At 41.4% G+C, this 24,812-nt stretch overlaps 1 protein-coding gene across 3 annotated transcripts in view; it reads left to right on the forward strand.

Annotated features, from left to right (window-relative positions):
* Positions 1-1,055: 1,055 nt before the first annotated feature.
* PLPPR1 (phospholipid phosphatase related 1) overlaps positions 1,056-24,812 on the forward strand; it is a 70,185-nt gene continuing 46,428 nt past the window's right edge. The window contains exons 1-3 of one of the 3 annotated variants that reach the window (XM_064438082.1): positions 1,085-1,189; positions 14,517-14,730; positions 20,736-20,827. In XM_064438082.1, the coding sequence (XP_064294152.1) occupies positions 20,744-20,827 (84 nt within the window). In that variant the 5' untranslated portion in view covers positions 1,085-1,189; positions 14,517-14,730; positions 20,736-20,743. Of the gene's footprint in view, positions 1,190-14,516; positions 14,731-20,735; positions 20,828-24,812 lie in introns of all 3 variants that reach the window. The other 2 variants (XM_064438083.1, XM_009504318.2) reach the window with 2 other exon arrangements.

Here is a 24,812-nt window from a genome sequence, read left to right on the forward strand (position 1 = left end):
GGAGATGTTGTGCAAAGCATATTCTGGAAAATATACCAACTTTCACCTCCTTCCTCCCCCCTGGCCCTGGCCTGTGGAGATGCTTATGATCAGGGCAGGCTTTCTGTGTAAGTGTTGAAAGTGAGGTCAGGCCCACCTAAATCTGTGCTCTTCCTTGATGTGCTCATGTTAAAATTGCCAGGAAAGGATTTGATTCTTTTTTGCGTCTCATGCTCTGTGCAAGCATGCACCAGGCAGCTCTGAGTTACATGCTGCTTCTCCAGCCCTTTCTTCCCTGCTAGCCTATTCCTCACTTTAAAATAATTTAGGCCAGACGTAGCTTCTTCATGTGTTACCTCATGTGTGCAGAAAGGCACACACACTCTCAGTAAAAATTCTCTGTGTTAGTCTTTGGTTCTTTCCTTTCCTACTTTTTATGCTGTAAAGAGATTAAGTTGTCTTAGCACAGAGTGTTATAAGGTTATGTTAATTAGAATAACCAGTGGCCTGAAGAAATGCTAAGTAGTTAGGGTTTTGTGGGTTAATGCACAAATTTATAGCAGGCTAGAAAGGCTGTGGAACAAGGGCCCAGTCCTTCATTGCATTTTTGGTGCATTTGCTTGGTAGTTTTTCTCTGCATAAGACATGCTGTCATCTTGACCAGGTCACACTTCACACAGATAAACATTTGGATCACGTGTACAATTAATGTACTATAATTGTGTTTTTTAAAGTACAAGTTCACAAGTCAATTCCCAAGTCAATTCCCAAAACCAGGACAGTGGGCTGAAAATGTGATTTTACAATCCTGGGGAAGAAGCCTTTGCTTGGGAGTGGATTGTAATTAAGGAAAACAGTTGTATTCCGTATCACTCTGTAAGTGACGTGTCTTGTAACCTGTGTCTGTCTTTTGCTTTTGTGCTGCAAAGGGAGTGCCTTCTTAGGTTATTTGGTACAACCACAAGTTAGACCTTGATGTTCTTGACTCTGTGTCCCTGATTCAGTATGTCAGTGCTCCATGTTATGAACCTCATTGTGTTAAATACAGAGTTTGCGAAAAAGGGAAACATACTGAAATACCTTTGTCTTTTCTTTTTCAGGATAATAAAAGTTTTGAACAGTGCCTCCCCAAGAAGTGTGATGAGAAATGGCTTTAGGAAACAATACCCAGAGAAGTTATTCCATCATTCCCTGCTTCATCTTTGTTGAGGTGAGTGCAGCATTCAGTAGCCAAGCCTATATGGAAGGCAGCTCTGCTCTGCAGGAATTAAGTCATCTGCGGGCCATTTTGTTTGTAAGGAAGAATGCTTCCTTACTTGATAACATGAATATCTGTCTTGATGTCCTGCATGAGTTAGCCAGACCTTAGGTACAAGCACACAAGAACAAGTAGGTGCTATGTTTCCAAGACTTGCCTCTACCCAATTTGACAGCTAGTCCTGTGGTATTTGGTAGAGAACAGGCAGTAGCTGCAGGTGAAGATCAGCAGCAGGTGATTGCTCACCTTCCCATTTTTCTCAGACCTGTATCCATCTTGCTGCTGTACAAGGGCTAGATCTTGTTTAAGGAAATGTCTTATCTCACAGTCTAATAGTTTATAGGCTTAGGAAGCAACACTCAGCTCTCATTTCAGTTCTGGTGGAACGTAAAATTTGGATGAGGCATGGCTATCCTTTAAGTATGATGAAGGAGAATGGCTAGGACAAGGACTGTGAATTAACAGTGAAGTTACAGGAGTGGTTGTTCCTACAGTGGAGGAGTATGGCTCTATATCTTTGTTAAGAGTAGTTTATTTGTTTTTTAAATTGGCTTATTATTTTACTCTGTGCAAATTGGGATGGGTTTTTGTGGTGCTTCTTTTATTTACCCTAACACTGCCAGACTGATCAAAATCGTTATTCAAATCAATGAGCATTCAACTGGTGCTTATAAGGCTGGGATGGTTTTCTTGGCAAGGGGGGCAACCCTGGTTTTCCAAGGAGGATGGAAGCATCCATCTAATTTAGATGGTGAAAAGGAGATAGCTGCCTGTGACTGACTGTCTTCAGAGCCACCTGTCTGGTGTAGCTTGGATGCAATACTCACCCTTTGGCCCAAATTATGAGGTGACTTGTGCTGTTCCACAAGAGAAGCACTAAGAACAGTCGAAACACTAATTGTAATGCTGGGTATTGTATAAGACTTATCCCATTTCCACTGAAATCTTGGAAATGTTTGAGTATGCTGCGGCAGCGGGTATAATGGGCACTGTGACTGATTGCTTTCCAGAGCTCCTGAGCACTCACCTTTCCCCAGGGACGTGGGAAAAGCATGCAGTGGAATTCAGGACCTCTCTAACCTATGCTCACCTGGAGTCCCCTCCTCATAGCATCTTCTCTGGCCAGGAGATACAGTTCGCTTTTATGCACTCCCTACTTTCTGTACTACCAGCTTAGCCCCCACAACAGGGTTGGATGATCCTTGATTGCTTAATCTATGTAAGTAGTTTTCTTTTTGAATTGAATGGGCCTTCCTTGCAGGAGGAATCTGACTGGTTGGAAGATGGGGACAGAGGCAAAGCATCATAAAACCACTAGTAAAGCCTGGCACAGGGCCTTCCCAGCTGCAGCAGTGTGGGAAGGTGGCAGAGCCTTGCAGTGCTTCATAGGGGTTTGGCACTGACATAACATCCAGCTTCCTGGGGAATCTCTGTCTCTGCTGCCTGGGGAAGCTGAGGGGCTGTTCTGGCTGAGAAAGTGGGTCACTACTTTATCCCATCAGCTAGACAGAGAAAGGTTAAAAATGAGGAAAAAACAGCAATAAGCTCAGAAGAAACCAAATAAACACAATCAGGAATGAGATTTCTCAAATCTATTGCTTGAAACAAGCAGCTCTGAAGATTTTTAGTCCTCTAATGTATGAATGATGAGCCTGATTCGCAGCCTGTGACAAAGATATAAATTGTCCTTCCTGTAGACAAGACTGACATGAATATAAGATTAAATCTTTTTACAGGAGGAAAAGATTTTTTTGTCCTGTAAGTGTACTTTTCTTTTTCTTTCATATACTTGCCTTGCTGATTAAAACACAATTTTAAATTAAAAATCAGTCAAAAGCGAAGAGGTAGTGTCTGAAAAGATGTTCTCGCTACTACGTTTGATGAAAACATGTATTTCTTCCCTTCTTTGTCCACAATATAGATTTTTAATGTAGCACTACTGGAACTACAAATTCAGAGTTATGTCAAGCATTGTACCATTAAACAACAGGAAATCTAATTTCCTGCTGGGAGTGCAGAGATGATTGATAGTAGCCATTTGGTCTGAAAAGTCCCTGTAAATCATAAGGCACACTGAGGGTGTTTTCCTCCTACCACAATTCTGAGACTAAAGGAAGTGCTTTTTAGATATGCTCCCCCAGACACCAAGCCCTGCGCTGGATTTCCTGAGTTAGGATGGGCCCTATTTTTGTAGATTTGAAGCAACCATGAAAATTGATTAGCTGTGGGACACCTGGCTGCAGTTGTTAAAGGTGCTTGCAGGACAGCTAAAAATATATTTCCTGCTTTCCTGGTAACATTTTTCCATGTGAAAACCATCTGGCAGAAGACATGTTAGGTGATCATGAGTAGGAAAAGAAATGGTCAGTAAATATTCAGCCTGTTACCCAGAACGTGCTGCCTCCCACACTGTCTTCCACGGAATGTGATCCTGTGATTAAAAGTTTTGAGATATATGCTTTTAAGAAAAAAATGCTGAGCCTTGATTGTCACGTCAGATGCCCTGCCAGTAGATACTTGCTAACTGCCCTGTATGCAGTCTGCGTTCAAAGGAATTGTGATGGCAGTGGTGGAAATGAGGTGTCAAACAGTTTGGACATTTGAAATACCATTATGCTTCAGTCTGTACAAATGTGACACTTATAATTTCAGCCGTTACCGCATTTCCATTTTTTCCATTTCGTTTTCCTCACACTCAACTAACTTGTAGCAGTTAGTTACTATGAAACCTGACCTGAAGATGAATGGCTTATTATAAAAACTTAAACCCTGTGCCTGACTCTACAAACTCCTTTTTATGGTCAAAATATGAACTTTTTAATAATATAAATATAGCATGTGATATCTGATGTGTAATGACAGAAATGTTAAATCAACATTTTCAGTCCCTAATTAGAGACACGATGTCACATTATGAATAGATTTAAAGGCTAAATAGGGAATCATTAAACTAATTTTTAGCCACTTATCAAATCTAAGTCCTATCCCAAATAATGCAAGCAGCTTTCTATATGGTTCATTATTGTATTATAAGAGGTAGTGTTACAGTCTGGCATTTGTCACCAAATATCTATGGAGGTTTGGTATATTACATGTTGTTAAATGCATAGGCAATTAATTAGGAAATACAGGAGACTAATATTCCCCTTTTCCCTGTCCCCCTTTGCAGAATTGTTTGCAGCCAGCGTCAGTGAAAGGAGCCTTCAGGAGGCTCTTGCCCAGCCTTGGTTTACATGTAAGAGGTTGCAACAAGATGAGACCAATTTTGTTCCTCATTCAGCTGACATGTGGCACTGCTTGGAGCAGTGTACAGACTGCTGAGTTCCTGGGCCGTGAGGACTGATGCTGCTAGCTGCTGATAGTTGTTAAATAGAAGTGAAAGAGCAGGATGCCCTACTCCAGTAGCTTCCAGAGCCCACAAGAGTCAATGATGGACCCAGAACATGTAGTAAAGGCTACAGAGCCACTAGCTCTTAGTAGGCCCTGGATCTATCCCAGCAAGCGCCAACAGTGCACAGCAGCCTGTTTGAGGATTTGTTGATGGCCAGGACTGATCACTAAAGGGATCTTCTGGATTCTAGGTAAGGATGAGAAAAAGTAGGAGAAGCAGCGTCTGGGATGACAGGAAAAAATTTTCTCCATGTTCTCCCTTCTTCACATAGTTTTGACTTATGGTGGCATTTGTTGCCAAAACTCTTTGTAGAACATCTCTCTCCTTCACCTCCTGGGACATATGTGACAGAGTGCTGTCAGAAACATCTTTAGCACAGCTCTCTCATTATTTTGCAACGCTGCTTTGCAAGGTTTGGTCCAAGGAGTGCTATGTTACATCCTTCTATATAACATCTATATGTGTACTGGTTGAAGGCGGTGAAAGGTAAATCACCACTGGCAGAGGTGTGTTTTGTACACAGTGGCCCAATTTCCTGCAGGCAGGGAAAGAATTGTCTCAACATCTAGGCTCCCTCAGATCTAGGCAACATCAGGTGTAGAAGTGGGAGAAGTGCAATGGTGGATCCTATTTCTCTTCCTAGAGGACTGGTGAGCTACTCTGAGGTTTTGATCTAGCAGTGCTTTCCATGCACTGTGGTCTTTCTCTGTCTGTCTTCATCCCATTTTGGGTGTTACCTTTCTGGGACAAAACTCATGGTAGAGGAGTGTAGGGGAGCTGCATACAGTCTGGCTTTGAATTTAGTGGGTCAAAGTGTTTTTACTTGCTTTTGCAGCATATTTGATGCTTATCATTAGTGACAGGAAGTGTAATGCAGTGCAGTAATTGCATTTTCTAATAGATGTTGGAAGGATAGTTACATACTATGAGAGAATGGTATTCCCACAGCTATATGTGACTTCAGGGGGAAAGCATGCGAACGACTTTTGAGCCATTGTGTCTGTTTGAATGGTATTTTTAAAAGAAGCAATAAGCAAGCAACACTACTTCTTTTTCCACCAGAGAAAACCCCCTCATCTCCTCTGAGTCAACAACAGCTATGACTGCAATTGATCTCTAGATAATAAAATGAGAAATTTATTCTGGAATTTCTGCTGATGTGGCACTTTCTACGTCCTTCTTCCTCCTCCTCCTTCTTACACTGCAAGTCCTGGTTTGAGGGCTTGAGTTGTTTCAGGGTGTGAGTTATCTGAGGATTGATTTTCAAGTGCAGTTACTTCTAAAGGAGTGAGGCGCACCTGAGGAGTGTGTTTACACACGGAAACAGTGGCACCAATTTTAATTTAATTGTCTTAGACTGATCAAGAGTTACTGAATACCAAGTGACTTTAATATGACTGATGTATGTGCCACATTGTGCTTTGTTGTAGTTTATTGTAATCCTGACATTGATGAGGTAGTAGAGGAAGACTCAAATAAACAGCACCGTTAAAACGTAAAACATTGGACATCTTTCAGATTCTGTAATCTGAAGATCCTACTTTTTCATGCTAAATCCAGTATTCTGCCCTCAGAAGAGCTTTTGCAGGCAGAGTGGAAACTGTTTCTTCTTGACAGTGGAACATATAGAGCATCGCAAAGAACTGAAGATTTTGTAAGAAAAATCTCTTCTCCCGTTCCCCCCATGAATAAAATGAAAAGTGCTGCAAAATACAAAGCTCTCGTCTTACATCTATTCTGATGCAAACTTTAATTTGAAGGGTAGGTATATTACAGCCTTATAGGATCTCTGTTTCTACAATCAGCGGGGTAAATTTTCCTTTACTTTTTGCTATTTTAGTTTTGGACAGATTGAATCATCTTCAAATATCAGATTGAACATAATTGAAAAAAAAAAGTTTCAATTTACAGAAGCACAGAAGGAAAGCATTCTTCTTCCTCTGCCTGCCTACATTTTCCTGCCAGTATTTTATGTAGTCAAGCCAACAGCTGAACTACTCTTTAGCAGGAGAATTTCTTCAATACTGAAATCATTTGTGTAAGGGAGACAAGTGCCTCTTGAACTCGTGTTTGTCATCAGCATCACAGCAGGGTTCAGGGAGTTATGAAAAATGAGTGAATTTAGAACAGTCTTGACATATGTGGCAATTTTTTATTCAAATTTTTTGTTTAAGTGTTCTGAAAACTCAAAAGATTTTGCACATTTGGGTGTACTGCCTGGTGCTTTCTATTTTTGAGCAGTGTTTGGGGAGTATGAAGTCTCTTTCTCTGCATGCCGTGGTCCTCAAAGCAACATTTCTAAGAGGCATTGATTGTATTGAGAGTGACTTTCTACTTGTGTTTCTATAAAAAAGTCACTTCTCCTGTAAGAAAATCTTGCTGATTGCATTAGAGCTTTAATGGTATGATTAAAATTGCATAAGGGACATACGATCACTGTTTTGGATATTCAAAGTAGAAGTTTTAATTTTGGCAGGGTAATGTCCAGTTGTCCTAGAAAATAAAAAAAAAAAATAAAATCCAGGCAGATTTTACTATAAACATTAACTGAAAAGGCATCCCAGGTCAAACTAACTTCCAAACAGTTGCAGTGACCGGTGACATTGTTCTGTAGCAGTATCCAGCATTCACCATGCGTGGCTTTTTGATTTTGTTTCCTGCTGAGGCAGGAAAAAAGGTTTTTCCAGTGGTTTGTGTTGGCTCAATCCTTTCCCTTGCTGTAGGTGTCTTCCACATAGCTATTTAAAGCCCTGTGTCTTCTTTCTCCATCTGTTCCATGCAAGCAGTAGTGCTGTGCTGCTCCACCGGGATGCTATGAGGACAGAATGCCCTGAGGGACATGTCATGTGCTGGTGTTGTATAAACTGCCTGTCATTAGATCCTCTAGTTAGACCGACTGTATGAATTGATGGTGACAGATGCTGAGCAAATTCAGAGGAGCTCCTCTTGTAGCAGGGTGATGTTTCTGCATAATCCCCTTGCCTCAGTCACTTCTGTTTCTTGGGATTCATTGTTTCTTATTTTATTCACTTAGCATATGTATCTGTTTCTCTTTGTTGCTCTTTCTAAATGCCTCGTTATGTTCCCCATTTGCCAGTCATTCCTTACGGTTTGCTTTCTTTGTCTCTCCGCCACGTACCTCCTTTGTTCCAGATGACTGGATAACTCCATATTGTACAACAGCTTAATCTCAGTGAATAGGTGTCGCCTGAATGTTGAATTAGTTCTGTTGAATTGCTAGGCAGCTTTCATTTTACCTGACTATAAACTAAAATTCATGTTTTTGAAACAATAATCATTCTAGGTGCTTCACAATTAGGCAAAAAGCACAGAAAACTCATGGCCAAAATGGGCACTCTGGAAAAAAGCAGATTACTATTTGATTCTCCTTAGCTTCTTGAGGACATTTTAAAATTAACATTAAGGGACTGCCCAAGAGAGATTAGCTGCTTTACTGCATAATTTTTCTTAAACATGAGTGAAAGAAGGATTGTATGGTTGCTTGCAGACATATGAAGCCTACTTTATACCCCCCTTCTTTATTGTAAACATTTCCAATCACAAGTAATCCCTCTGACAGCCTGAATAACATGTTAGGGTTTGCACCAATGAATTTGGTGCAGTCTTCAAGGAAAAGATTAAAGGTACCAAAAATTCTTTGTCTTTATGAGTAATATATGCATTTGGTAGCAGAGAAAAATGTTCTGAACACGCTGCTTTATCTGTTTCACTGTGCCATGAAACTAGCCAGCACTTTTGAGAACTACTTCAATTTGTAATATGTTGGCCTATATAACCAGGTTTGCAAGAGAAGGAATTGTGTTTTTTTAATTACGCAGCAGTTAGGGACTTTGAACTTGCTTTGCTTTTTAAGTAGACATGAGCAGCTATCTCCTTATGGCAACAGAGTGATATTATCAATGAAAACTACTGCTGATTTTTTCCCTCCTTTCTTTTCAGATTTTTATGTTTCTTGAAGGTAATGGTAGAGCAGTTGATGTGTTACTATTGTTTGTTTGCATGCTTCAAAGACCTGAGTGTTTTTCATATTTTTTCTCCTAGGCACATAATGTTGAGCTATTTATTTCACAGATATTAAAATTTGGAGATCAGTGCAGGTGCAGTGCATTATCATATTATTGACTCCTGTGACACAGCTGCACCATTTCCTCTGGTCTGCATCTGTGAACATACATTTTTTTTTCTATGGTCTGTAAGAATATCCTTGCATAAGTTACACGAAGTTTTAAAAAGGGTGGAAAGGAATGAATATGGACTCAAATCCATAATAACTAACCCTAAATACAACAATCAAACCATCCCAGAACTGGATCAGTAGGAAAAAATCTGAGAAATGTCAGGGCAAAACAAGATGCTGAAAGCATATTCTGCAGTATCAAAGCCATGCAAACTTTTTGACAATGGTTTTGACATCAGGGGAATTTTCAAAAGTAAAATAGGTCTCTTTAAGCATCATGTCCAATTTCATCAGGCTTGCAAAGGACATGATTTCTAGCTCCTGACCAGCCACTCCAGACATTGAAAAGGAGGGTTTTCTTTTAGCAGTGTTACAAGGGTGAAGTCATCAGGATCAGTCTTACAGCAAACAGATGCGTACAAGCAATTTAGCTTTTAAAGAATGTTGGCATTTTCTGTTCTCTAGAAATTCCAACAGGGTTTAAAGACCAGCTTTAGGAATCAGTCTGCCAAGTTTTGTGCTTTCTTTACAAACGTGAGGTATTGCACCAACCTGGAACTTCCCCAAGCTGCTGACAGAACATTTTGGTGCCTTTGTGTGAGAAGCAAATAACTTCTAAATTGTGCTATCTTCTCCCTCCAAAGCACAACAGATAATCCAGTTACCAGGACATGAGTAACACAAAATAAATAAAGCTATTATGAATGCAGCAGAACCTGGTAACAAATGAAATATAATACAGCTTCCTGGCAAAATGATACTGTATGTTTCCATATTTGTAACTTACTTGGCTAGTGCACTTCAGGTTTCATGATTATTTCATAGCTTGTGGGGCTGTCTGAAGGGAGGCCTGCTACTTCCCCTCAGTCCATCCCTACATGTCAGCATTTTAGCAGTAAACATTTCTCCCGCTGATATATTTCTTATAGTCATACTGCACTTCAGTGGTGTATTTCACCAGGAATTTCTGTGAGGTGTTGGATATAGTACAAGTAGTTCATAGATCACATTCTTAAAGGCTGATCATATACTCTCTCACACAAGTAATTTAGCCTGTGTCATATATTTGTTCACGGCTGTGAACTCAGTGGGCAGTTTAAGAGACTGTACGAAAACTGATCATATGCAGATGTATTTGCAGGAAATATATGATAGAGTGGTATTGCTGGGGATCGACGTTTTGAAAGTTATGTCTTGTGCATGTGATGCTAAATGGGCACTCAAGTCTCAACACACTTGAAATTGTTACCCATGATGATGATTGCTTACAACAACGGTTAAATATTGACCCTCATTTTTAGAGTTCATGAGTCTTCACAGATTATCTTTTGGCTTGGTGCCATGCCTAAAACAATAAAGATCAGGCTTCGTAAATTTAGGGTATCTGTGAGTTTGGTATAAAAATACGATGATAAATTGTATTAGCTCTTCCTGGAATACTCCAGCTTTAAGTTAGAGTTTAAATTAGAGAAACAGGAATAAAGATGCAACTTCGTCTTGAAACAGAGTGATTTAATGGTCAAGATTTCTGTTGCAGATAGATTTTTAGAAATGGTTGTTAGATGAATGATTAATCAATATTTTACTAAGCACATAGTCGATTTTTAAAGAGTTGTTACACTGTTCAAGAAACCAAATGGTTGTTCATAATGGTCTGTAACTCTTACTTTCGGGTGATGTTTTTATAGTGCTCGCTGGGATTAAGATCTGTGTCAGACTATACATACCTAGAGCCCCATGGCTGGCTGTGGTCTCTAGCAGCCTTGCAGCAAAAACTCTGCATGTTTGCAGAGGATCAGTGCAAAGAGCCAGGATGTTTGATCCAAAGGTTTTAAACATAGGCCATGCCTGCTGTGCACTTCTTTCTCATATAATTTCCTTTACGACCTGATCACGTGATCAGATGAATGGAAAAACCCATGTAACAGGACACATGGGGATAGGCTATTACTAGTTTAAAATAAGTTTGAATCATTTACTAACTTTTCATAATTCTACAGCATTTTTAACTTCTTATGATTCTACAGTAATTATTGATGGGGTCTACAAAAATATGCTGCAATAAGATTAAAGTAGCTTGCAAATAATGATACAACTATTACTGGAGTTACTGTTAGTTTTGTCATGACTTCAGTAGGGTGAATTCTGTGATTTAAAGGATAGCTGCATTTGGTCACGCAATGGCTGAATTACCCCTGTATTACCTTCTCCCAGCTGTTAAATGCTGCATGTCTATCCTAAAAATCAATAAGCTGTTGTTGATCATGACTTAATGGCATATATCTCGTGTGTAGACTTTGCATGCCTGGAAGAAGTTCTAGTAATAATAATGTATCAATACTTTTTATATGTTTTATTAAAACACAGAAATTTAGTCTGTGGTTATTTTATGCTGATGTACAACCATATTGAATTAATACCGCTTTTCTTTAGGTTAAACCATGTATAACAGTCTACTTGATTTTTCAAGACTCATTGTGAGTTTTGCATGCTTCATGGAGAGGATAGTTTGTTATGCTTAGTTTTTCATAGTAGAACTATTGATTAAATTTCCATTTGATTTATTGTAGCCTCTAATCGATACTGCATTTTTTATAAAATTACAGCAAAAAATGTGTAAATGTACCTCATGAATGTAATCTAGTTTCTTATTAGTGCCTGACTTAAGATTCCAGTTATAACGGAATGAATTAACCTTTCAAATAGATTGGATAGCAGATTATACTTTTACTAGTTTTATAGTTGTGCTACTCTTTGACTTGGAGCCAGATAAACCAGTAGTCATCAGGGATCTCTATGATCTTATTTAAACCAGCCAAAGCAAAAATCAGAGCAGTTCTGTTATAATGGTAGGAAACATACTGAAAGTCTCAAACTGACGAAACTATGGAAGCAGTGTGCTTTATACAGCATTGGTTTCATATGAATACATACCACCATAGGTTTATGATTATGAGTTTCAGGTTTTTCATTCTTATTGCAAGAGTCTTTCTGTAGAGAGAAAGGAGAAAAAGAGTTTGGGTCTAGGAAAAAACTCAAGAGTAGATATGATTTTAATAAGAAAGGCAGCCAGGGTCAGCCAAGTCAGTAAGAAACCTACATCTGTACTTCCTTGAGTTAAAAGAAAGGTCATAGACTCATAGAATAATTTAGGTGGGAAAGGATCTCTGGAGGTCTCCAGGCGCAGTACAGCTCAAAACAGTGGCAGCTGCATTAAGTTCCTCTGGGCCTTCTCCAGCTGAGTTTTCCTATTACCTTACCAGGGAACCTGCTTAGTCTTTTAGTATCCTCATAGCAAAAACACTTGTCCTAATATTCTTTCTAGTGAAGTGATGTAACCTGATGTGAAGGAGAAAGAATCTAGGCCCAATGGCAGTGAAAAGAGAAGACAGGATGCACAAAAAAGAGAATGGGTGAAGGAAAGCCATAAAGGAATTAATCATGTAAAAAATGCTCATGAATTTTAGAGCAATATGCAGTGGACCCTTAAGACCAGTTTTGCCTGCCCAGCCCCTTTTGTTGCAATAATTTTGCCTAGGTATTTGCATGCCCGGTATGAAAACGCATGTTGATTACCAGTAGTCATTGTGCTGATTTCCTTGTCCGCATTCCTGCTGTAGAACCCAAGGTGTTAGATGAAGCTTCCTATTCCAAGCCTTGCCACCTCAGCCTGTTTTGTAAATCAATGAGTTTTATCACTGTGCTGCTTTTTCCTAAGATCTGCATCCTGAAGTAATTTCCATTGGATTCTTATCCATACTATCCACTCTTTAGCTTATTTTAAAAAGCACTGCTGCATCTTGGTTTAATAAGACTCTGGAGGAGATAAAACTGTCCTTTGTTTATAGGGAGACTTGTTAAAAGAGAGTCTAGAAGGAATGTCAGTAATATCAAATCCAGGTTCAGACAGACTGTTCTTGAATTAAAACCAAACCTCTTCATGACAAATAGCCATAGCAAATAGCAGTGAGTATTTCTACTTGTTTTGACAGGGCCAATGTTGAAATCAGAAAGGTAACACTAACTGAGAGAGACAAAAGTGAGCACCAGAACCTAGGGATTTTATGAAAGTTTTCAAAACCCAAGTTTTCCCCTCTTCCCTACCCTGCATTCACAATTACGTAGCAAGACGATTACAGATTCTGAAGAATGAAGTGGTCATCATTAATTTTTTAATATGAATGCCTACCAGTGATAGAGGTGTACAAAAGGATTGGCTCAGACACAACATGACTTGCAAGCAGCAAATGAGATTCAAAGTGATAAGGTAATTGGTTTTTTTTAAAAGCTTCCTGTTCAGTTGGAAAGATGTTGGACGCAAATAAAATGGATTTTATAATGCATTATACATATTAATAAGACTGTGTCCATTGAAGTGAAATAAAATGTCTTTGATAGTTTCCAATTTAATTTAAAACATTGTCTCTATTTGATTCTTATGGTTGGTCTGAGAGTCCTACAATCCTGATATCAGGAGATGGTTTTCTTTTGGCAGTAACTGCTGCATTCATCAATGTCTAACCACTGTGTAAACCCGCACGCTCTATTAAGTAACATCGGTCTGGAAGTGCAGGCAAGTTACATGAATTTTAATGAATGCTGTTCTATTAATGACAAAGCTTCAGAGCTCTAACCACCTCCAAGGTTGTCATCTTAGGGGGAAAACCCTTATACCTGAAAGAAATCAGTAGCAGAACAAGCATCTAATACGATGATAAAGTCAGGACCTAAATCATCACCTAAACACAGAACATGTCAGGAAATTTCCATCAGAAAACATTGATTGGAACTGAGTTTTTAATACAATTTCTAATTTGGTGTATTCACTGAAACTCTGGTAGTAGATACCATGTTGTCCCACTAACTCACCTAGGAGGCAACTAGAGATCCTGGATTTTTAAGACACTCTGTTGTGGCACAGCTTGATACAAAATCCATAAATTTATCCAAGTCTGTGCCTGCCAAGGCATTGTCTCCTTTAAGACTAACAGGAAGGTTAGGGAGCTGTAGTTTGGGTTGTATGGCAGGACTCCTGCTTCTAGAAGAGGGCATCTCTGCAATTCTGGAGGCTTGGTTTCTTGACGTTTACAGGGAAAGCAAACTGGGCAGGTAGGCTCACGAAGTTTGTAGCTTTGCGAGATTTTATGGTCTGAGGCAGATCAACTACTTGGAGATACTAGCAAAGAGTCTTGTAGATTCTTGTGTCAGAGAAAGATCTTGAAGACAGAACATTTCAGAAGAAGCAGGTAGCCTGGAAACTTTGAAGTTGAGAGATTTTTTGTTTGTTTGTTTGAAATTAAATTTGCCAATTCTGCTTTTCAGCATGCTCTTCTCCTATAGGATCTAGGTAAGGATGTAGCATAGCATCAGCAAGCAGATCTGTCTGAAGCTGTGAGACACCAGCAGTGCAAAATCATGTGTTGCATTTCTGCCTCAGGTGCTGTAGAGCAAAGGCAGGATAACAAGGAGACACTGTGCCTCTGAATGTGTGCTGAGGGGACGGGGTACCTGCAAGACCTGCAACACAGGGGTCCTGCACTGTTTACCCTGGGCTATTTCACATGTGTGCTGTTCTTATATGAAAACCAAATGGGCAACTAGGCTGATCACAAGCCTATGCTGCCCATTGTCTTACAACATTCTCTGCACTGCTCTGTTAATGCTAATTACACTGTGATTTGTTTGTGTAGTGCCACTGGAGATCTTTCTGTCTAAAGACATCAAAGTGCGTCACAGCTATTAAGAGGATACTGAGCTGATTTAGAAGAGAGGAAAAGAGCTGCATTGTCCCCAACCCAAGAAACCCTTGGACCCAGGAGGATGACATCTCTCACCAGTAGAATACAAGGCAGTTGTGAGCCAGACCAAAAGCCTGTCTTGGCAGCAGGGCTCTGAACATCTGTGGTAAGCAGGAAATAGCTAGGAAGGATTATAAATATGACTGTTGTATGGTGGCTATCTACAACATGGCATTGGTACTTCCCTAGTCAGGGGGAGTGTCACCTATTTAATAGCTTTTAAGTCTCCTAATTCTAATGCTTGAAAACACTGCAGTCTTTCCCTGTTTACCTGTGCCTCTTTGGCGGATACAGCCATTTGCATAGCGGTTTCTAAGCTCTGCTTTGAAACTTTCTTGGTATTCTGGGAGCTGCTTCTGGGATGGTCAGGTGAGTCTGGGATCTCTTGGAAGAATAATAGGGTGCAGTGAAGACAGCTAGATGAGGCAGTGGCTGCTAGCAAGCTCTAGCAGCTTCTAGCAAGCTCTGCCAGCTGCTCCTGATCGAAGGATGCTCTGAGCTTGCAGGTCTTCAGTCCTGATCAGAGATGGTCAAGCACTCTTCCAGCAGGTACTAGGCAGGGGCTTCTATAAGTCCTGGCCCAGAGCACCGCTGTCAGAGGCAGCTGTTTGTACAGCAGTTTGCATAAAGGGAACCGGTAACTCCGCTCAGAGCAGCACCCATGCCCTCAGCTATGACAGTGGTGTGTCACAGGATCTGGTCACCATCAGCCACAGGAGCAATTTTTCCCTGTATCAACAGAGGCCCGACCAGCACATATTGCTGCAGAAGGATGCAGCTTTGCAGGTCTCAGGCTGCCTCTTGCTGTGGCTGTGGCCATGGGAGATGGCCTTTTGGCCACCAGGAGGGTTTTCCTTTTTGAAGATCTGTCATTAAATACATGAGCCATGGGAACAGGTGAGCAGGCTGCACAGCACCAGAGGTGAAAAGAAAGAGATCAGTCAGGTCCTCTCTGAGACCCTGCAGCTTTGAAAGTCTGAACCCTCAAGTGCAGCAGGGGGACAGGCAGAGTCTCTGTGTATTAGGCTGGAAAGTGTAAGCTCCCATGATGGTGAAGGCTTGAAGCTGGTGACTTCTTGCCCTGAGGGGGAAGGCTCCTGCTCCACATGCAGATCTGAAACTATGAAATAGATTCAGTGCCGTGGCAGCTCCCAGGCTGAGAGCTCACTTCAGTGAAGCACTTGAGCCAGCTGAACTTGAACCATATGGCAAGAGGAAATGGTGAGTAATAGCGGTGGGAGACTCCCCTAGTTGTGGGGAATGAAGGCCACCATCTGCCGACCTAACCTGCTGTCTGGAGAAGTGTTGCTACTGGGGGCTCAAGAGTGGGATGTTGTGGAAAGACTGTTTCAATCCTCAGACTATTACTCCCTGCTGCTTTTCCACCTGCTCACCAATGATACTGTTGGGAGTCACCTGGAGAATACCAAGTGTGACTACGTGGCTCTGGGTGCAATGGTCAAGGGCATGGGAGGCCAGTCAGTGGTTTCCTTGGTACGGCCAGTGAGGAGGAGAAGGGTCTCAAGAGGACTGGATAGATCCTGTGGGTCAACAGCTGGTTGCACAGCTGATGTCAGCAGTGGCGTTCGGCTTCTGTGACCATGGGACACTCTTTGGTGATCAAGACTGCTTGGAAGGGGATGAACCTGACCAAATGGAGCAAAAATATCTTCACCAACAGGCTGGCCAACCTGGAGAGGAGGGCTCAAACTATTAATGATAGGGGAGAGAGAAGATAGCTAACAATCATGTGAGGAAGTGAAGGAGCAAGTTGGAAGGACCAGTGAAGGGCCAGGACTGAGCAAAGGGCGCAACATGATGTGAGCAAGAGGGATGCTAATCAACAAAAGAGCAGTGAAGTGGGATCCCACCAAGCATAAGCACACAAGTAAGGAAGTGACAGGGAAAGCTCTCAAGCCATTTTTGGGAAATGAGTACAGCTGGAAGCTTCTCTCTCATGACACATTTAATAGCTCATGACTTGGATTCATGGATTCCCCTGTGAGAGAACCAGATCAGACACACACTCTCACTTAAGATTAATTATGAGCTTTAGTCAGCAAGTAGGAACTGTTACATACCAAGTACTAACTGATTCCTGAACCTCTGATCCCAATCACCATCCTCTCAGTTCTGCAGGACGAAGTAGGTTTTTCAAGAAACAGGAGGCGTCCCTTCCTGTAGGTGGTAAAGGGTCCACCCATCAGCAGCCTATTCCCAGCACAAAGGGTTAACAAAGCAAGCTCTTATTTGTAGCTGGTTTCTTGGCAGGCCATGCAGGTCATACCATTAACAGGTTTTCTTTGTCTAGCTTATTGGCAGCTGTTCTTTGTCCAGCAAGTGGCAGTTTATTAGTGGATTCAATGCTTCATCTTGAGACCAGCTTTTGTGGTTGCTGAGTTTGGAAAACATTCAAGACCAGGGCTGCACATGCTAGCTTTCGCAGTATTAAAGGCCAGGGACAAATGCATGGTTACACTCTCTGAAGTGCCTGTATGCAAATGCACACACTATGGGAAGGAAATGAGAGGAATTAGAGGTCTGTCAGCATTTGCAGGACTATGATTTCCTTGGTGTCACTGTGATGTGGCAGGATAGCTCACAGGACTGGAGTGCTGCCACGGATAGACAGGCTTTTTCAGGAAGGACAGGTTGGGGCAGCAAAAAGGGAGAGTTGCGCTTTATAGAAGGGAGCAGCTGGGACACGTTACACATCTGCCTTGTGATGGGTGATGAGCCAGCAGAGATCTTGTGAGTCAGAATTAGCTGATAGACCAAAATAGGTGATATTTTTGTAGGTGTCTGCTGACCATCAAAATCAGGAACCAGATGCTCCTGACCATCTGATCAGGAAGCGGTAGTTGAGGTGTTCAGACAACTGGAAGAAGCCTCACTTTCACAGACCTGGTCCTCCTACAGGAATTGAGCCATCCTAATATTTGCTAGAGGGACAACACAGCAGAGCTCAAGCAATCCAGGAGGTTTCTGGAATGCATCCATGACAACTTCCTAACACAGGTCTTCAAGTTTCTGATGTAGGGTGCTCTACTAGGCTTCATACTTACAAACAAGGTAGAATTTGTCTAGGATGTGAAGGCCAGGGATGCAAAGGTTAGGGACATCTTTGGCAGCAGTGCCCATGAGATGGTGGAGTTTAGGATTGTGTCAAGAGGGAGCAAGCCAAAAATCACAGTCACAGACCTAGATTTCAGGAGAGCAGACTGGTGTGTTCAAGGAACTGCTGGAAGAATCCAATGGGATGCAGCCCTGCAGAGAAGAGGCAGCCTGTTGATTTTCAGAGATCACTGCCTCTAAGCTCAAGATTAGTCCATTCTGATGAGCAGGAAATCAAGCAAAGACAGCAGGATGTCTGCAAGGATGAACAAGATGCTCAGACACAAAAAGGGAGTACAGAAGAGACAGTAGCAGGGACAGATGATCCAGGAGGAACACAGAGGCACTGTCTGAGCATGCAGGAGTGGGGTGAGGAAAGCCAAAGCCCACATGGAGTTAAATCAGATGAGGAACATGAAGGGCAACAAGAAGGCTTTTACAGGTGTATCAGCAGCAGAAGGAAGATTAGGGAAAATTTGGAGCCATTCCTAAATGGGTAGGGGAACCTGGTGACAAAGGACACAGAAAAGCTTGAGAGGTACTCAGTGCCTTCCGTGCCTCAGTAAGACTGGCCTGCAGGAATCCCAGGTCCTTTAGACTGATGGGAAAATCTGGGTCAGGGAAGCCACCCTCAGTGGAGGAGGATCAGGATAAGGAACATTTAAACAAACTGGGCAGACACCAGTCCATGGACCCCAACAGGATGCACACATGGGAGTTGTCTGGTGTCTCTGCAAACCACTTCTGAGTATCTTTGAAAGGTCACGGTTACAGGGAGACGTTCTTGAGGACTGTAAGAAAAAAAAATGTCACTCCTATCTTCAAGAAAGGAAAGAAGGATGATCCCGGTAACTACAGGCTGGTCAGCCTCTCCTCACTCCTTGGCAAGGCAATGGAACAACTAGTCCTGGAAGCCATTTCTGAACCTATGAAGGACAAGAAAGTGATTGGGAGTATTCAGCATGACTACTGATCTCCACATTGTGAAGGGGAAAGAACCTGGGGATGCTAGAGGACAAGCTGAACATGATACAGCAGTGTGCCTTTGTGGCAAAGGAAGCCAACAACCTCCTGGGTTGCATGAGAAGAAGCACTGCTAGCAGGTCAGCATCCTTCCACTCTGCTCAGTACCAGTGAGATACACTGGGAGAGCTGTGCTGGGTTCGCCAGTACGAGAGAGACTCTTCTCTGTGGTACCCAGTGAAAGGATGAGAGGCAGTGGGCACAAACTGGAACAGGAAATTGCATTTGACAGAACAAAAAGCTTGCTTTCTTTAAGAGTGATTGAGTGCCAGAACAGGTGGTGAAGAGAGGTTGTGGAGTCTCTGTCCTTGAAGATATTTAAAACCCCACTGGACATGAACTTGGGCAACCTGCTCTAGCTGACCCTGATTTGAGCCAGGGGTTTGGACTAGGCAGGCTCGAGAGGTGAATGCCAACCCCAGCAATTCTGTCAACTGTAGATGACAGCCTGGCACCTTGTTGAGACATGTTTGAAGCTGGTGGCTCCAGATAAATTTTCTCTCGTTTGCCAGGTCTCCTTGATGCTGAGATAACTACTGTAACACATGGATTGTAAGGGAAGCTGTATTTCAGGTTTACAGATCGGGAAACTGAGGCACAGAGTGACTTGTCTACGGTGATTCCTTTGGCTAGGGTCAGGATCTCAGCTTCTGCATATGAAGTCTTTTATCTTGACTTTTGCTTCGGTCTAAGGCATGACTGTCTCAGATGTGTCTGAGAAAACTAGTAGCTGCTAGCTGAATACTCACCTCTTCTGTTGTAAACCTTTTCTTTTTTTAATGGCCTTGAACTATCAACAGAATATTTCATAGCTAAAGAAAGTAGTTTTGTCTTAGCACTAAACATTTATCAAGTTACAGTTCCACTGCACTGCCACAACATTTGAAAATATATTTTAGTAATAAATAAACACAGTCATCTGTAAAGCTGCTGTCTCTGAAACACAATTAGTCAGCCTTTTCCTTTCTTCTTTTCCTCAGCAGGTAGCAGAATAGGAATATTGAAGCATTAGTCATTTGAAAATGTGATAAAGTGTTTTCATGCATATGGGAAAAGGAGGGGGATTAAAAAAAACACTTAAAATGTGTCAGAGTGCTATGCCACTATAGGAAAGAGAGGAAGAACATTAGAGAGGCTGCTGCAAGAAGTAGTTAATAATAATAAATTAAGAACTTGGCAGCAGGGCAAAGAATTTTAAATTGCCATTTGTTGTAATTGATAAAACTATCAGAGCATCATATATGAAGGAAAGGAACAGTCCAAGCAAACATGAGTAAGCACTCCCTCCTGCAAGGAGAGTGCAGATCTGAATGCCTATCAAAATATTGCTAACAGACCAGTAGTTTGAGCACAACAAAAGAGCAATAAAATGTGCTTCTTTTTCGTAGGTGCCTAGGTGGCTGGTGGAGTTACCACCGGTCTCATGGAGGGAGAGCCCCTGCTGCGGAAAGACAGCTGTGGCAAAGGGTCTGACTGCAGCCTCTTGTCTCTGCATACACATTAACTGCTGGGTAATTATTTGCCCATTTCTAACCCCAAACACCTATTCAGAGCACCTCTGTTATTAGTGAAGCTGTCAGAGAAAGGCCCAGTTGTTAACACCTTTCAAAATCAATGGCAATATGACCATTTGTTTCAAAGGCAGCAGAAAGGGGCCCAGGAATGTACAGTGTCTAGGTGTTTGGCTTCTCTGAGGCTTTACATTCACCACCAAATTTTCTGGGTTGAAAAATATTGTAGAACAATAATTTTTTTCTGTCTAAGAACAAAATAGAAGTTATTGGTGCTCTTTAAAACCTCACAGGTCTCCAACTTGCCAGTCTACCTGCAATGTTCACTAAAATATAAATGTGGGTATATGTATTGATTTGCTTTGGACTTACATTTCCTTTCTACTCACAGTTCCATTGCCCAAAGCAACATCTTTTAAAAACCTAACAGGATTGGTTTCTGACCAAGATTCTCTCCTAACAGACAGATTGATGACCAGAACAAAAGAGATGAAAGTATGGGCAAAAATGACTGAGAAGAGGGCAGATTTGGAAAGCATTCTCAGTGTGAGGAAGGTGAGAGAAAGGCTCTCTGAAAAGCTGTTCTTCCTAACCATGCACAGTTATTCTATAACTGTATTGTAAGGTTTCCCTCCCTGAAGAGGTGCTTCCCTGACCCTGCAAGGCAGCGATGCTGGGGAGTAGAAAACAGCTTCCCCTTCCTTTGGCCAGATATGATCCCAGCAGCTTTTAGACCTGTTATCCTGATGGGGAGCTTGTTTATAGCTTCTTTGGTTTTCCTGGAAGAGCAATGCATGGATGAGCCAATGACCTGTGGACCCCAAGGCAGCTGTCTGCAAGAAGGTAGCTCCTTTCTTCCAAGTAACAGGCTGGGAATGACTGTCAGGAAAAGAAAGATCCATGGGATACAAGAATAAACAACAATTTATTGGGAGGAGAGTATATACTACTATGTAGAAGGCTGTTCTGCTGTAGCACACCTTGGCATTTGTCTGGAAGTCGGTGTGGGCAAAAGTCCCCTCGTGACCATGTTTTCCTTTGAACTTTCCTCAAATACGTTGCTAGAAATGTCACCTAATCCATCATTAAGTTTACAGTCTGAAAAAAAGCCCAGGGAAAGTAAGGATTGTGTTTTAGTGTGGTTTGGTTTTCGCCTTCTTCAGATCTTTGTTCCTTTTGTATTTTGCTTTATCCTAGTTTTCCTTTTCATCTGGTTCTCCCACTGTCAGTCCCTTCAATCTTCAGAAAGATGTTTGCTTTTCTATCTGCAAGGACCCATCAGAAATCAAAATACACCTCTGCATCTGTGAACAGCTTTGCTTAAAGATAATACCTGAAGATACCACAAAGCAATTGTGAAAAGCATACTGAAAAGATCTGTTAGTCTGTTGTGCCAGAATCCTGCGTCTTGTCAGGATCTGTTGCTTCTTGTCATATGAGGAATAGATTTCTCTGAAAGCTTCTATGTAAGTGAAAATAGTTGTTAGATTAAAATGCCTTTAGAGTGCGTGACAGATTTAACAGCTTTTATGAGCCATTTGTACAGTGAAATACCATCAGTCTGTGAACCATTCTCAGGGTTGTATGGCAACTTGGAAGTTGCTTTAGCCAAGGACAGTTTTTCAGCCTTCCAGAGCAGTCCTTGTATTGGACACTTTTTGAGCACACAGCCTTATGCAAATAAAATGTGTGTGTGCCAGTCAAATACATATTCTGTGTGGAATGACTGTGGTACTTCGAAACTAAATAAGCTGCAATTTTGTGTTTTGGTTACTGCAATCGGGCATATAATGAATTATGACAAGATTTTGCAGTATTTGTAGTGCACTGGATGATTCATGTCAGTATAGTCCAGGTTATGAACTGCTGTCAGAAGGAATCAAACTCAAAACAGCCCTTTCACAGAAAAATTTGTTTCAAGTTAGAGGGACAAATTCAACATCAAATTCTCACTGAACTTTTTGGAGTTGCTCTGAGTTTTACAAGACATTCATTATTTTGCTATATTGCAATATTTAAGTATTCCAACAAGTTCCATGAATTCAAATATTTCTGAGGCTGGAACAGACAATTAGGTAGATCCAGAGTGATTTCCAATGAAAAGGAAGCTGCAGAAGTTTATCCAGACAACCTTTTCCTGAATACAATGTCTTGTTCGTGACTGAAGCACTTCTTTCATAAAAACATCTCACATGGTATGAAGATGTCATGAGAGGACAACTGTATGTCCTGTCCACCACCCAGAGCATACCTCATTTGGGTGCTTCGTGCATTACCTGAGTCCCTGTGCTGCTGCACCTGTGCCCTGTCGTCATAGGAGCATTGTTAGGCTTTATTGCACTGGAGAATGTTCTTTGCATTACAGTCACTGTCAAATCTGCCCTAAGCTCAGGGGAGACAGACTGAAATCCAATATGAAGCAGATAACTGGGGAAAATCTGCTCTCCAGACATGTGTCCAGTGCCTAGATTCACTCCCCAGGGAGCAGTTCAGTGTAGTGAGTGCTGAGGTACTGGACCTACTGAAGTCTTGTGAAACATGCCTCCCATTGGGATGCTGGGATAGGTAATAGATTGGGAGGGAAAAGCCTTGGTTGGCTCAGTGCTAGAGGCTCATCTATTGTATTTTAGAACAGAATATCATTTTTTAGAGGACCAAATCCTAAATCCTCTGAACCACAATTTGGAGAACAGTTCTTTCAGGACATTGTGGCAGACTGTTTTCTATTTTCTAACCCTCCTGTGGGCAGTTTGTCATTTCTTTGTATCTTTGCAGTTTGTCAGATGCAAAGAATTCAGCCTGCACTTAGAAGAGTCAGCGGCAAACATTCCAAGTCTTCCAACCAAACAAGCTCTTCCAAAGTGCCTGTTTCTAGCAGTGGCTGGTTGTATGATGCTTGAAACATAGTTTTACTAATGCATTAGATACTGGATTTCATGGGGTTGGTAAGTGCTCCCTTAGCAAGTCCTGAAGATGATCCCCGGATTCTGTTGTTTTGGGCAAGCCCTAGATATGCAGGATAACCAGTCCTGGAGCAAAACTCATTTTCACTCAGCCCACAGTGGTCATATATAGCCACCTCAGTATGTCTCCCTTTCCTCCCTCTCTCTCTCTTTTAGTTGCAATAGCAAGTCTTTAAACTTGGGGAAACCCATATAGGGGCTGCTTTGGAAAAAAGTGCTTGTTTTTGTTGTTGGAGGTGCTGTATAGCTATTTTTGGTGGTAGTACACACACACCTAGACACTAAAAATTCAGTGATGTTCTCTTCCTTAGAAAATGCTGATTCTGCAGATGTGTTGATGGGGGAAGGGAAGGGAAGGGAAAGGGGAAAGAAGCACTTGGTTTCTTCTAAGGTAATATGAGTAGTTAAAATATATCTATGTTCTGCTCCTGTTGCTAAACAAAATCACTCAGAACAGATGCCATTTTAATGCAGCCTTTTTCTCCTAAGCAAATTACTTACTCTCTGCCATAGTTTGTTGTTCATTTTAAGGTGTTACATGCTGGAAGCAGCAGTTTCCTGGCTGTGTGCCATTTGGAACTGGATGGAGCATTAATGACACCTTCTGAAAGCTTCATGGGACCTGCTAAAGGGAAGATATGTACTATATTTGGGGCTTGGAGGTTTTAATAACACTTGGTAATAGTGATAGCATCTTCACGTACAAATTAAAAATAAAAATTAAAAAATCTGATACATTCTATCTCTTGACAGATGGAAGTTTAATTCTCTTCTCCCCTTGCTTGTATAAATCTCCTCCTGACATTTATCAGGAAGGCTATCAGACCCAACATTACTCCATGTTTCTGGGGTCTTAAACAAAAATTATAATACAAGCATCAGGTTTTGCTAAGAGAGGAGTCTTGATTTCCACACACGGAAGATAGCTGCCAATTTCACAGGAAGTTCAGGAGGCCTTTATTTCTATAGCTGTTTGAAGAACACATTTTGTTTTGCTGTTGCATAAGTGTTTGTTGCCATAACAAAGGCAGCAGGCTGCATGTACCTGAGGAAAGTAAGTTAAGTTAATTACAGGGTGTGTACATGAGAGACAGAAAAAGTCTGGGACATACCATGATGTCCCAGATAGTGGAGCCAAGCTAGAGGGTCTGGACCTGAAAGCAAGACCTAAGTCATTTTAGAGAATAGTTTGCCACTGTTGCAGACAAGGAGCTTAATGATCCACATTCTTAATGTGAGGTCATCTGAATGTTGCTTCAAGTACCAATGTTAATGTGTATCTAAAACTATTCTTCATTTTTCTTAAAAGTTCCGACTCCTGGAGTCAGGTGATGATGTGCCCATCTCGTGTTTAAAAACAGTAGCTAAATTTCCAGCTTTTTGTTGTGGAGAAAAAAATTTACAGTACTAGCCCAAGGAATGTAATTCCTGTCAAAATTTTAAATTAATGACTCTTTGTGCTACATATACAGACATACTATGGATTATTGTAAGTGACACATAGATTTTAATACAGGGAAATCAGACCATATTCAGTAACATTTATGCTAATAGTGAACAAAGTAAGAATGAGATCA

Source organism: Phalacrocorax carbo, chromosome Z (assembly GCF_963921805.1).
Source record: "Phalacrocorax carbo chromosome Z, bPhaCar2.1, whole genome shotgun sequence".
Lineage (NCBI taxonomy): Eukaryota > Metazoa > Chordata > Aves > Suliformes > Phalacrocoracidae > Phalacrocorax > Phalacrocorax carbo.